The sequence below is a fragment of the Carlito syrichta genome, unplaced genomic scaffold (assembly GCF_000164805.1).
Source record: "Carlito syrichta isolate Samal-C Ts95f unplaced genomic scaffold, Tarsius_syrichta-2.0.1 Scaffold314111, whole genome shotgun sequence".
Taxonomy (NCBI): domain Eukaryota; kingdom Metazoa; phylum Chordata; class Mammalia; order Primates; family Tarsiidae; genus Carlito; species Carlito syrichta.
In genome coordinates this window covers 1,625,094-1,639,662 of record NW_007258207.1, presented here as the reverse complement: position 1 = coordinate 1,639,662, position 14,569 = coordinate 1,625,094, and the positions used below count along the sequence as shown (strand labels likewise).

General features: G+C 40.2%; 1 protein-coding gene across 1 annotated transcript in view; it reads right to left on the bottom strand.

Moving 5' to 3' along the window:
• The window catches only part of NEB (nebulin), a 223,551-nt gene that overhangs the window by 47,880 nt on the left and 161,102 nt on the right, over window positions 1–14,569 (bottom strand). Inside the window, exons 100-113 of the mRNA XM_008071077.1 lie at window positions 14,222–14,326; window positions 13,276–13,383; window positions 12,125–12,229; window positions 11,228–11,335; window positions 10,557–10,661; window positions 10,352–10,456; window positions 9,093–9,191; window positions 8,657–8,767; window positions 5,769–5,873; window positions 4,767–4,871; window positions 3,859–3,963; window positions 1,232–1,336; window positions 967–1,071; window positions 215–319 (exon numbers count right to left, since the gene is read on the bottom strand). Of these exons, the coding sequence (XP_008069268.1) occupies window positions 215–319; window positions 967–1,071; window positions 1,232–1,336; window positions 3,859–3,963; window positions 4,767–4,871; window positions 5,769–5,873; window positions 8,657–8,767; window positions 9,093–9,191; window positions 10,352–10,456; window positions 10,557–10,661; window positions 11,228–11,335; window positions 12,125–12,229; window positions 13,276–13,383; window positions 14,222–14,326 (1,476 nt within the window). The remainder of the gene's footprint in view (window positions 1–214; window positions 320–966; window positions 1,072–1,231; window positions 1,337–3,858; window positions 3,964–4,766; window positions 4,872–5,768; window positions 5,874–8,656; window positions 8,768–9,092; window positions 9,192–10,351; window positions 10,457–10,556; window positions 10,662–11,227; window positions 11,336–12,124; window positions 12,230–13,275; window positions 13,384–14,221; window positions 14,327–14,569) is intronic.

The window sequence follows — 14,569 nt, the reverse complement described above, 5'->3', positions numbered from 1 at the left end:
TCATTAAATTCAGATAAATGGGTATAGTCAATGAGGTTAGTACTATAGAAATTCATAAGTGGTGAACAATTGAGTATGTATTCCAACTATAAAGTCCAGAAGCCAGGATAAGGATGGAACTACGAACAATTTTTTTCCTCAGTGCTAATCCTCTTTTGTGGGTACATCTGTATTTGAATGAATGCTACCATTCTCCTTGCATATATATATATACCTTGCTGTAGAGAGTCTTGTTCTTTTCAGCCAAAGTGAAGTCAGGGGTATCATAGGCATAGCAACCAAAGCCTTTAAGCCAGGTCAAGTCTTCTTTATATTTTACCTGTGAGAAGAAGTACATCATCAAAGAGTTGTAAGAACCCATCTCCAAATAGCAGTAAGTTAGTATCTATACAAACGAACAAATATAAGCTCTGTCCCCAAAGTATATGAAATAATAAAGTATTAAAAATAATTCCTTAAAAGAAGTTTTTAGTAATACTAATTTCTGCTCATTTTATGGTATATTATTTTATAGTATATAGAAATATTCATTTTTACTAATTAAAGCAATTCAAATTTAACAGCTATGCTTTCCTGGAGAATATATCATTAGCTTGGCAGCTATATTTTCACACTGAGAACTGAAATTTCTTTCTAAATGAGCATTGTTATTTGTCTTAATTGCTTCATGAGCTGTTTGTTCAATGGATCAAAAATAGGTTATTTCCTGGATGAAGTATATCACTTCTAGTTATACAATGTGACATCATACATTTAGAAGAGAAATTAGGCTTAAACATTTGAGTAAATTTTTTTCATCACCCAAGTTGAAGTTCACTCGTTTGGCAGTTGGGTTTTATGATTTAAACATCCATACCAAGATCTAAAATCTAGCATAGTGTTTCATCGATATTTATGCTACGTGTGATTTCATAGCATGTATCAAATATAAATTTCTATATGAAAATAGAAGATGCCAACACTCACATCACTGACTGCATCAGTGACTGCCCGGTGGTGGAAGTGCTCTGGACGATCAGGAATGGACCTCCAGATTCCCAGCTGGCTCATGTAGTTTTCCTTGTATTTCACCTGTTATAAGAACACAACGACAGCTATAAAGTCTTACCCAAAGTTAGTGTAAACATGTTTATTTCTCTCTGGAGAATTTTAGAAAAGGAAGGTTGCCAAAAAAAAAAAAAAAATTGTGAGTTACAGAGCCCAGCACAAGTAGAAATATTTAGGGACATACTTTACTGATGTCATCTGTCACTTTGCGATGATAAACGATGTCCAGAGCATCCTTCACAGTGTGGTATTTCCCTTTGGTCTTTTGAAATGTTTCTTTGTAGCGCAGCTAGAAAGAGAAAAGGCACATGGGTTACAACAACTACTAAGTTAAATAACAGAGCTCTTTTAAGATTGATTCTCTTGAATCTTTTAGGTTTTCCTATGAATAAATTTAGAAAGAACTAAAAATCTTATTTCAGATCCTGGAAGAGGAAAACAAAAACAAAAGCAAAAACTAATGAAATCCAGAAATCAGGGAAATTAGGAAAAATAATTAAATCCAAACACATTTTAGTTAATAATAATAAAAAACAGTTCATAATAATGTATCCATCTTGGTTCATTGGTATCACAAGTCTACAATGGTACTATAAGGTGTTAACAACGGGGAAACTGGGTGTGGGGTATATGAGCGATCTCTACTGTCTTTGACACTTTTCTGTAAACCTACTACTTAGAAAAAAAACAAGCATAATCTTATTGAATTCAAGACAAGCTAATGTATATGAAAAGTGAAGATTTAGCTTGTAACTGCTAGTATTAAAATGCCTTTTCCAATAAGCAGTCTTAAAAATTGATTTCATTATAATCTTTATCTTTGTGATATTTCAAGAGAGAACAGCTCTAACTCTAACCTAAGAATATCATAGAAGATTCATCTCATCTACACAAGCTAGGCGCTTCTTTGAGCAGCCTGTTTTCAACTTCAAACAGTTCTTTTCTTTTTGGATAGCTGTTTTCTTTGACTTTGTAATTTTGTTTTTTAGATGGATAATTTCATAAGATTGCTTGGATTTACTTATGGGGACAGCCACAGTTGAGACACTAAATTTAGCACCAGCTACCATCCTTGTTACATTAGACTACTTTATTTATTCATTTTTTTGAGTTGGAGTCTCTCTGTCGTCCAGGTTGGAGTGCAGTGGCACACTCACAGCCACCCCAGCGTCGACCTACTGGACTCCAGCTATCCTTCCGCCTCAGCCTTCCAAGTAGCAGGAACTACAGGCATGCTCTACCATGCCTGGCTAATTTTTATTTATTTACTTATTGTAGAGACGAGGTCTTGCCAAGTTGCCCAGGCTGGTCTTGAATCCGCAGGCTCAGGCAATCCACTCGTCTTGGTCTCCCAAAGTGCTGGGATTACAGGCTGAGCCACTGAACCTGGCCTAGACTACTTTAAAAATGAGAGTTGTCAGAATTGGTACTGGTAAAGCCCCAGGGATGGGGCTGTCCGGTGGGACATAATGAGCCCCAGGGCCCAATTTCATTGTGTGGTCACCCTGTAAGATGCAAATTAAGTTTGGATCAAATTCAAATTAATATTCAGCTGTAACCTTGAAGTGATGAAGATGCCGAAGACTAAAAATATCTTAGTGGATAGATTTTCAGGGAAGTCTATGATTTTTCTCAGCACATATACTTCTTCTCTCTCTCTCTCTCTTTTTATTTTTTGTACGAATAAAGTGTTGCTATGTTGCCCAGGCTGGTCTTAAATTCCTGGACTCAAGCAATTCTTTCTCCTCGGCCTCCCAAAGTGCTGGGATTACAGGCATGAATCACCATGCCCGGCCCTTTCTCAACTTATATTTTTAAGCACTAATCGGCATTGCCTCTTTCTAACTAGTAGGCTCCTCTCTGCTCCAAATAAAAATTCCTGACAAAATTTTTTATGGAACTGAAATATTCAGATTTGCTGTGGCTTCCACATTTCTGCTTAAGGCTCACTGTAGTGACCTTAAGATGCTTTGAAATCCTAGAGCTATATTGATAAATTGAAGGGGTAATGGAATTAGCTTGGGCTTTCGGCTCAGTTTAAGTCTTCATATGTCTAGTCCTCTCTGGGTCTGGTTCTCATAATGAGAGCAATAAGTTCCTGGTTGGGCTCTGAGATACAAAACCAGTAAGAACTGACCATCTACCTCGGGTTGACTAATTTCTTCATTAGTAGATCATTTCACTGCCGTTAAAAGGCAATCTTGTTCTTCGTCATGTGATATGGGAAATAAAGGTCTATCCCTCTTAATTCTAATTCCTGTGTCATGTGTCCCTTGCATGATCTATCGTTATGCAATTAAGAAAGGGAATAAACCATTTCTGAGTGTCAACTAAGACCCCAGCAATGTGCTAGAAACATATACATTATCTTGTTTGGTCTTGTTTATCATGATTCTCATCCTCCATTCCACATATAAGAAAAGAGACTGAGAAAAATTAGATGAATTATAAAGAATCAAACAACAGGCAAGGAACAGCATCAGGATTTGCATCCATGTCTGACTGACTCCAAGACCATGATTTTAGGATAGGAAAATTCGTTGTCAAGTATTTCTAGAAAATGCTATCAGAGACTATCAAGAAAGGGTTATCTTTTTGTCCAGGATACTAGCATCAATCAACTTCTTTGCCTGACTTGTACTGTTTGGACCTATTTTCTCTTCTTTAAAAAAAAAAAATTGAGTTTTTTTTCCTGATCCAGGTTATGGGCCAAGGCCACACCCACTTTGAATCATGACTAGGACTTCCACTGCTTCAGTATTCCAGTCTCTGCTCTCCCTACCGTAGAAGGAAAAAGAAAGGGATGCATACGTCACTGGCGTTCCAGTAAGCCTTCTTGGCTCTGATGAGGATCGGTGTGTCCGGAACTGGGGTGTACCTGTCCTTCATCTTTTCATATTGAACCTTGTACTTTTTCTAAGGAAGAAAAATAGGAGAGAGAGACACACCTAAGTTCAAATGTGTTCATTCCTCCTGCTTCACAAGTCACAAATCTAGTGGAAGGACACAATGGATTACATTCTTTAAGAAAGTAGCCGAAAGGGTAAAGAGTCAAGATGGAGTCACTTTGGTTAAGAAGCAGTCATTTTAACTGAGTTTTTTCACATGCCTTTTAGTTATTGTGCTCCACACACCCCAACCTCTAATCATTAGCCAAGGACAAACCTGGTTCACCAGAGATAGCTACTGATAATTGTTTTGTAACTTTTATGTATATTTTGAAGGAATGACTCTTGTATTCTAAGTATTTGTTTACCTGCAACACAAGACCAAGCTAACTTCACCCATTGTGATCAGCCTCCCCACTGACCCACCACCTGGAGTCACAAGACTGATTGCTTTGAGAACAGCAAAGGAAGCAAGACGGGTGTTATCAACACCCTCGAATGCAGTTGCTGGAGATTTTTACTAGCCCTGCTTCCTTCCCTATAGAAACTTTACAAGCCTCCTCTCCTTAAAGCATAGGCCACGCTTGACTCCTTTCTGTCTGTGGAAAGTGGATGTAAAACTTTTGTTTTGTTTTGTTTACAAATCTTTGCCTTATTCCTGTGGCAGCAGCCTACCTTGCCTCAGTTTAACCTTACAGTAGTTTTGCCTTCTGTGTTGTGGTGAGGCTGAGCACAATTTCTAATAGTGAGTTCTCTGATCAGAGGTAGCAAGTGAAGACTGAACCAAGTATTTTCTCTAACCCAGAGCCTCAGTACTAAAATCCATCTTACCTCGCTGACCATGTCCTTCACATGTTTAGCATGCTTCAAGGCTGTGGTCTGGTTTCCAGCATGATGATGGGGTCTCTCTTTGGTGGCAAGTTCAACATACAGATACTGAATAATAAAAGAGTAGGGTGAGATGTTATAAAGAGAAAGCATTTAGCATTTGGTATTCAGTCCTTTCCATTCATTTCTAACCCTTCAGTGGGAGGGTGGTGTCTGCTTGTTGTCCTGGTTTTATTTGTTTGTGTGCTTCTTGTTGTTGTTGTTGTTATATGTGTTTCTATTCATTTATTTCTCTCTGTGTCTCACATTTGAAAACACACATACATGCTCCAGCAATTTAATATTCCTGCTGCTGAATATGACTTAATCTAAAACTGTGATAAATAATGCCAACAGAAGAGTGAGGGAATTCTAATAGGGCCCTCAACATATCCTCTCCCATTTTTGCCTGAATGCATGAAACGCGGCTTCATTTGTCTGTAAATAACAGACAGATCTTATGGAAGGGTCAAGAAGTCATTTTCATTGCTTGAATGCAGAGACCACTCATCCGATAACAAAAGTTCCATGGCACTAAGAAAGATATGGCATCCCTTGCTTAAGTAACACATACCCGGAATTTTGATAGCCCCAAAGAAAACTGCTTCTTGAAGTGAAGTGTTTTAAAATTTTTTTTTTAATTTAATTTCTTATTTTAAAGATGTGGGGTACAAAAACAAACTTAATTTTAAAAAAGTTTTTGATAATAGAGAGAAGGTCTCATTATGTTGCCCAGGTTGGACTTGAACTCCTCAACCAATGTTTGCTTCAAGTTCCCAAAGTGCTGGGATTGCAGGTGTGAGTCACTATACCCAGCTGAAGTGCAATGTTAATGAGCATGAGGCTTCAGCAAGGACAACCAAGTGTGGGGGTCTGCTATTGGCCAGGAGCAGTCAGGCACACATAACTGTCCCCTGCGAACCAAGTGTGGCAGGTTTATGAAACATCATTAGCAAACGAACTTACCTGACTCTGAAGCTTCTGCCCTCGCTTGGCTCTTAAAAGATCAGGCGTATCAGGAACTGAAGTAAAGATTGACTTCTGCTTCTTGCCTGCAGCTCTGTACACCAGCTAGACATAAACCGAGTCATCACTGTCATTTCTGGTTTTCTGGCAATTATTTCCTTCTCTATATCTCCAGTTCTTCCTGTTTTTCCAGCTCTCCTTCTTTTATCTGCAGAAAATCTTAAGTCCCTTCCTTCATTAAGCCTTTTCCAATCACTAGCCAATGGCCTCCTTTCTTCTTTCTACTAAGCTGCCTATATGTATCTTCTTTTCTTCTCTTTTGGTTCATTTCTCAAGACCATAGCTTGGCCATCGCCCATCCACACCAATGAAGTCACTCTCATTAAGGCTACCAAAACCTTTGAGATTGCCAAACACAAGAACACTTCTCTGTAGCAACAGAAGCTGCTCAGTGTTTCATTCCTGAGAACTCTCTTCTCCGGGCTCCATTTCACCATTCTCCTAGGTGGCCTCCTATCTTTCTAGATGCTCCTCCCTCAGCCTCCCTCTATGGTTCTGCCCTCCCCCAGAGTCTAGAGTGAAGGATTGGTGCTTTTCATTCTATACTTTCTCATTGAGTGACCATCTGTGCTCGTGGCCTCAAGAAACAAGTTTAGAAATACGGGTTGGGGCCAGGTTATAAAGACTCGTAGATATTATGTTAATGATCCTGGGCTTTATGAAAAAAAAAATCACTGAAGAATTATTTCTAAGAATAGATCTGAGCATTAAGAAAACCTGTCTCTCAGATTTGTGAAAGATGGGTGAGCCGTGTGGAGGTGTCCAGCAGAGTTGGGAAGGTGATTTAGGAGTCCCTTAAGAATGCATAGACTATAAACAAGATGGAAGGCTAGGGCAATGATGGCGGAAAAGGTGCAGGAAGATCAGATTTCGAGAATATCACAAAGCTGGCTCAGGATTTATGGCCATTTTGATGTGGGAGTGAGGAAGAAGTCTAGCATGACTCACTGAGTTTCTGGTCTAGGTAACTGGGAGATCAAGGAGTCATTTAGCAAACTAGAGAAAATAGGAGAAGCAGCAGAGAGGTGGAGGTAATAAAAATAATGCTACAAACCGGGCTCGGTGGCTCAGCCTGTCATCCCGCGCCTTTGGGAGGCTGAGGTGAGTGGATTGCCTGAGCCCACGGGTTCGAGACCCGCCTGGGCAGCGAGACCTCATCTCTACAATAAATCAAAAAATCAGCCGGGCATGGTAGTGCATGCCTGTAATTCCGACTACTTGGAAGGCTGAGGTGGAAGGATCGCCGGAGCCCAGCAGGTCGAGGCTGCGGTGGCCGGGAGCGGCCACTGCCCTCCAGTCTGGGCGACAGAGTGAGACTCCAACTCAAAAAAATAAATAAATAAAAATAAAAAAAATAATGCTACAGTGAACATGATAAATCACTTAGATTCAGAAAGCTGTGCACAATAGGAACACTAGGAATTAAAAAAAGGAAAAGCTAAAGTTTTAGAAACATAATTCAGGACTGGAAAGCTCAAAGAAGTAAAAATATTCCAGAGACACCTTAACTGTAAAGCACTGTCTTTTACTAAGCAATTAAAAAAAATTATTTGGTAGAAGAGGACAGATGCAGGGTGGTGTTTTTCAACACTGGCTGTATATTAGAACCTCTAAAAGCATATAGATACCCAACACAGAGAATCAGAGACTGATGTCGAACTAGAAGAGGTCAGATTCCTCTCAGGGGTAGTTGTAAAGCACCTGCTGAGGCGGAAGGATCACTGGAGCCCAGCAGGTCGAGGCTGCGGTGGCCGGGAGCTCAAAACAAAACAAAACAAAACAAAAAAACACTCTGCAGGTGATTCTCATTCTCAGCCAGAGTGGAGAAGCATAACTTTACTGGGATAAAGAGAACATAAGCATTCCTGTCTGAGTGTGCGCACCAGTTGAGATAACAGGGGGAAGCTTTTTAGGAATGCAAATGGACTCAATGTAGCATTTGCAAAAGCTGAAGAATTGGTCCTGTGACTCTGGCTCACAAGAGTAGAGTATAGGAGGCTGCATATCTCCCCCACTGAGGGCAATGTTTGACGTGCCAGGGCATCTCTAAGTCTATGAGCATAAGATTCCTAATCAGCAGCCGTCACAGGTATTGAAAATGATGAAATGGCAAGGCAGCCAATACCCAGCTTGGTGAACCCACAATGCAGACTGATGAATGAAGCCACTGTAGAGAATGACAGTACAATGAGAATGACCAAGTGACCTATAAGACGACCAAACATTTTCACCTGTGGAATGTCTGTACCTTTGCAAAACACATTTAGTAATTGGCCTACATGGCCCTTTATTATGGCCAAGACACTATGAGACACACATATAAATAAGATGGGGTCCAATCATGAAAATGAAACTCAATAGTTTGGAATTTATAGAGTGGGCAGCAGAGCAAAGAGACATAAAAATTTTTTAAATGGCACTGCCATGGTTAGGGATCCTGATAGCACAGATTAAAGAAAGAGACAATTTGAAAGTAAGTACAGTTTGCAGATTACAATAGTGTAAAACAGAAGGACTTTCAGATCTATAAAATCACGCAAAACCTCTCATCAGCCCTAGACAAAGGAATGGCAAGTATCAATATTCTCATCTTACCAAAATGGGACAGATTAAGTAAACTGAGGCAGTGAAGTCAGTTGACTTGCTTAGACATAGTAGTCATTCCACAGTTAATGGCAGAGGAGAAATCTTTTAACTGATGTAGTTGCCCGAAAAATGATCACTAGAAGAACTAAGAACTCTTATTTAGTAATTCAGTTCATACTGGTCAGTTTGGTTCACTTGCGGTGACAGGTATCTCAGCACAGGAGAGTGACTGTCACCCTTACCTCACTCAGATGTGTCTTCAGTTCCTGCACTTTTCTGTATTCCGGAGTGTCAAGGACCACTTTGTATTTATCTCGTATCTTTCTTGCATGATCGGTGTATAGATAATTAGACTTTTTAAAAAACAAACAGAAATATAAGCTGATTAATCATTTAAAGAACTGCATGTCACATTGTTTTCCAAATGGCTGGCATGCACACATGTGTCCTGGGTGTCTTTCCAGGCAAAAACAACTGTCATTTAACTAAGTTCATCACTTTTTATTGGAGGCACAGATCATCTTAAGTAGGTCATGACCTACTCAAATGAGTCAGTGGTATAGTTCCCCTTAAAAGTAGCTGCAGGCTAAGATCCTTTCTGTTCAGCTCTGGAGTCTGGTGATGGGGTACATGGCAGCTGTGCATGGGTGGCTATGAGTTGTGAAAATGTGCACTCACCCAGAGCTTCCGCAGGTGTCGGGAGCGGACCATGTCAGGAGTGTCATACAGGAAGCAGCCAAGTCCTTTCAGGATCTGCAAGTCCTCTTTGTATTTAATCTGTCGGGCAAACACAGAAATTTAGCTGGTCATGAACAAATGTAAATCAGGAACATAAAAGAAAAAGTAGCAATGCTTCTTTATTGAGCTTTCACTTTGGTTCAACTTCTCCATCATGCACTCTCCATTTATTTGTGCTCAAATCACAGTGTTTTTTTTTTCATTTCAGTCTCTAACCCTGAGCTGAGGAGAGAGCACTGCTGTTATTTTATTATTATTATTATATTGATGGGAGAAAAGCACAGATTGTAGAGGCTATAATACTGAGTGATCTATCACAGAAATAAAGAACTGAATATCACATGTTTTCACTCATAAGCAGACCTTGAACAACTATCGTAATACTATAAGAAAGGAATTGGCAGTAGTGGGAAACTGCCAGGGGAGGGCGGGGGCAGAATTGGCAGTAGTAGGAAACTGCCAGGGGATGGGGGACATACTTCATCAGCTGGGGTACCTGCATAATGAACATTTGTATACCTAACCCTGAATTGTACCCCACATATTTAAAATTAAAAAAATATATATATACTAAACATGATAGTAAAAATAATTTAAATAAATATCTGTACTCTATTAAAAAAAAAAACAAGAAAAGCACAGATTGAAAGAATTGGTCCTTAGGAGGAGCAATTTAGAAAAATTTAGAAATGGCAGTAGAAAGTTGCTAAAGGGGGTAGGAGTAGGGATGAGTTAGAGAAAAATATTAAACATGATCTGGCATAGAGGCCACTTGGGAAGTGAGGAGTTGGAGTGATTTCGTGTTGAATGCAGAATGGTGGTTGTCAGATGCTCAAGAATGGTGCCAATTCTTGTCTTTCCAAGTGGTTCTGTTATTACAGTTTCCATAGCTGGAGAACTGTGGAGTCCTCTCACTATTTCACCTCCAGGTTGCACACTTACACTTAGTTTTTAGTTTGTTTGTTTTGGAGAAAAAATTCTCCAACTTTATTATTTTATTTTATTTTAGGGAAATATTTTTTCAAAGATGTGGGGTACAATTCAGGGTTAGGTATAGAAACGTTGATTATGAAGGTACACATTTAGTTTAGTAATACTCAGTGAAAAAGGCTGTGCAAAGACCACTGGTTGTGCTAAATGCTGAAAGCAAGCCTGTCCCTTGGCAAGACCCTCCAGAAAGACCCCTATGAAATGCTTACATCACTGGTGATATCTCCCACGTAGCGACAATGGATCACTTGGGGTGTGTATGGCAGAGAGATCATGTGGCCCTGCATCTTGAAGAAGTCTGATTTGTAGATCAACTAAAGAAAAAAAAATACCCAGAAACACAGACATCAGAGACCAAATGATTGAAACTCATCCCTGGGCTCTATAGCCTATCTCTCCTAAAAAAATACCCACCTCACTGACAGCTTCTTGCGTCTTCTTGACTTGACGGATTTCAGGTGTGTCGGGAGTTGTATGAATCTTGTCTTTCAGTTTGTGGTACAATTCTCGATATAGTCTCTACATTGGAGGAAAAATCATTCCAGGTGTTTAGTAGAAAATGATGAGGGCATCTACTAACTAATCAATAATCAAATATTTTACATAAAGAACCAGGGGAGGAAATATCAGGGATATAGAAAATGACTGAGATTAGAAAAAAAGAGAAAACGATACTTATTTCATTTAGGGGAAGAATTCGGAGCACAAAGTCTTCTATGTTCTCTCAGGTGGTTGCATAGAAGTATTAGATATACAAACTAAGAGTTAATGTAGAAAATCAGAGTCATGAGCCAGCCTAAAATGCAATCTCATGAAAGATTTTTAATACAAATGTCAAAAGAAGGAAATTTTTTTTAAAGAAAAATGTGCATCAATCTATGGAACTGAGTCTCTGCAATGGCATTACCAAATATAGAAAAACACTGTCAAGGGATACCAGTATCCCAACAGTGAAAAAAAGAACCTTCCTACTCCTTACTAATGTATAAATTAACAGCTGAAATACAACTGATTCTCAGTGCATTTCAAACAAAGCATGGGCTTTGAACTCAGTATGTCTCCCAGAGAATCAGCATTTATGGTACCTCGCTGGTAACATTGTTGGCTCTCCGGACATGGACAAATGGAACATCATTGGGGCCAAGTGTATACCCATTTGCCTTGATGTGTTCATAGACTTCTTTGTACTTGAACTGCAAAAACAAAATCAGAGTAAGATCAATCATGGGTAAAAAGAAAAGATGTTTTTTCTAAAACAGACTCTAAAACGGTAGCATGGAAAGGAGAGCTTGCTTATTCTTCAACCAATGACTGGTTGTGGTTTGCAGGCCTAAGTTACTGGAATGGCCAAAACTTCTCTAGGCTTGCCCATGGGGTAAATGCATCAAGACCCAACCTGGTACTTTAGAAAAAGTGGAGAAGGGTAATTTGAGAGTCGACATTTGGACAAGCTACAGGTAGCAAGAACCTATCTACACCCTTAGCTTTCGACTGGGAACAGAGGTAGTAGGGAAAGGATCAGAGTCAGCAGGTAGGCAAAAAGTCCTCTTTTCAAAGGAACCCACAGTGATGTTATATCTTTTTCAATGAAAAGTTGCAGAAGGAAGACAAAACTATCACTGCACATTGGTAAGCCTGTATGACATTGCATTTCTGGTAAATGGCTTGGGACAGTTCAAGATGCTTCTATGCTAAGTAAGCTAATAGAAGTAAAGGAATCATTGCAGCCATGGGCCCTGAGACAAAGCTCCCACAAACATCCCAACCCCACAGGGCTACCCAGGCACTGCTGAATTGCAAGAGTCACCAATTCCACAGCACCCCTAGAAAATGTGCTGTCTCCCCTCCCCCTCTCCCATCATTCTACCATGTTGAACCTTTAGGGTGTGACCGGAAAATGAAAACAGGCTATTAATTAATACTAGTTTCCTCTCTTCCCCACCTTCACACCCCATCTCAACCAGGAGGAGATCATCACTCACATAACTGCTCATGTAGCGGGTGTTCTTGGCGTGTTTGAAGTGAGGAGTATCACCCGGAAGCCTGTATCCAGTGGGCAGGGTGCGCAGACTAGTTTTGTATAGACTCTGCCAGAATGAGGGAGAGCGGGTTAAATGACACCTGGCATCAAATAACTGATCTGAGTTAAACAAATCACATACAGCTCATGTTACATTTTTTATCAGAAACTTAGTATACTTATGCTCACTGAATTAATTCCAGAAAGAAATTAAATACATTCTAAGAATCATGAAATGAGTCAGATTACTCTTAATCTATTGTTTCAGAAAAAGAGAACAATAAGTTAAATGGCTTCCTGAAAGTAATTCTTCTGAACACATGCCCAGCTGCTGCATGGCTTCTAGCAGGGATTTGGGAAATGCAGAGAAGACAGTCAGCCAAGTGTCACCTCTCCCATTACCAATTCCGAGGCAGTCATAATTATCAGGCACATCTTTGGGCTATCCTCTCCCATCTCTCCTCCGAACACAATGTCTTGACACTAGGTTACGAAGAGGCCAGGAGGCACATATTCATGGGAAGAGTGGGAGGAAGCATAGGGGTTTCTGTCTGTGACCTTAAATACCCTGTCTCTCAGGAGAGCTACAGGATTAAGAATCATGCTTAAAATAGTAAAAACCAAATTATTTTTAATATTCAAGATAAAAAGTAGCATTAAAAGTTGAGAGCACAGCACCAGCACTGGGTGACAGAATAGGGAGATTAAATATGCAGGTGGGGTCCAGGTTCTTTCTCTTCTGAATTGCAGCAGGCAGCATTTTCTAGATACTTTATCTCTTATTGTTTGTAGTTATTTACAATTAAATGCCTTGACTTTGGCATTCTAATTTTAAACTTTTTGAAGGCAGAGAAGGGATATTGGCCTTTTTCTGTGTAACCTGTAATATGGCTTCCCCAAATGCCCATTTACTGGTTGTTGGATGATCCATAGGAGGATCCTGCCAGCCAAGAAGGAAAATAGGTTATGCTTTATTTTTGTCTTTCCACCTCATGTGACTGGAACAGATTTATATTTTACAAGGTCAGGCCAAGAGGATGCCCAAGCCAAGATAGCTTCCACAGAGGCTGAAGGCCTGGATTTCTGCTGGGCACTTGAGTTTTCACGGCTCACCTCACTCTGGAGCTTGTATGCATGAAGGGCCCGGTCCAGATCCACGGTCTTCGTAGTTGGAGCCACTTTACCTCTGACACTGTGCACATAGTCGTGGTGGTAGACAGCCTGGAGCCAAGAGAAGCAGAGTGAGTTGATTCCAACCACCGCAGCATTGTTAGAAGCAAAGTAAATGGAAACCCAAGTATCTCCTTTTTTAAATAAAGGGTAACCTGTTTCCCTTTCCTACGAGATATATTACTATCTCATCCAGTAGGATCCGAGCCAGGGTCAGACACCCACACTGAGAAATAAGTGGAAGAGACAGTTCAAGTCCAAGAAGAGGAAGTGTGGGCCTTTAACCACTAAAAGTTCCAAAATAATAGATCTTAACGTTTGCACTCAGGGGAGGGATCTAATATTCACTTGTCAACCTGTGGAATTAATAAAGAAAGAGTAGCTTTGTGCCTCCTCTGCCTATTCTCTGTCAGGTGTCATGGTGGGTGCGTCACATACGCTACAGGTGGGGAGACTCAGACGGATTAAGTGCTTTTCACAAGCCTCATAGATTGTGTGGAATAGAGGCAGGATTCCAATCCACATCTCTAACTCTAGAGAGTCCGCTTGATTCTAGTTGTACCATAGTCGGCTCTGACAATGAGTTGGCTAGACAATGAGAAATAAACTGTTGCTCATGACACAAGGGCACAAAAAGCAGCTTAGGAAGCTCTAAAGCACAAAATATTTCATAGACTCTGATTACTTACAACTCCGCCCCGGCAAACTACTTGAACACACCAGGTTTTAGGAAACAAGAGCAGCACCTTCAGTGTTTTCTACAGCACCAATTCTGGTTTTACAGTTAGAAAAACCCTGGACCTGCCCAGTCTATGGTTTTGCCACTTTTGTGTGAGTTGTGGTCCCTGTCTTTAATACTGTCCATGGTAACTTCCTCAGTGAGCCTTACATCACTTAGCTGTTTCCCACTTTTGACGGCCTGCACGTAGACTGGTGTATCTGTGACCATCTTGTAGTCATTCCTTGTTTTCTGCGAGTGAGCTTTGTATTTGATCTGCCGAGAGAAAGAAAACAAACCTGTGTTGGACATTCATTATACTAGAAACTACTGGCTTTCACAGAGGGTTTGTTTGCTTTTAACTCATGAGATTTACATTTATCAGCACTTATTTGACAGACCAGGATGCATCTGAATTTTTTTTTTTTTGAGTTGGAGTCTCACTCTGTTGCCCAGACTGGAGTGCAGTGGTCGCTACCAGCCACCGCAGCCTCGACCTGCTGGGCTCCGGCGAACCTT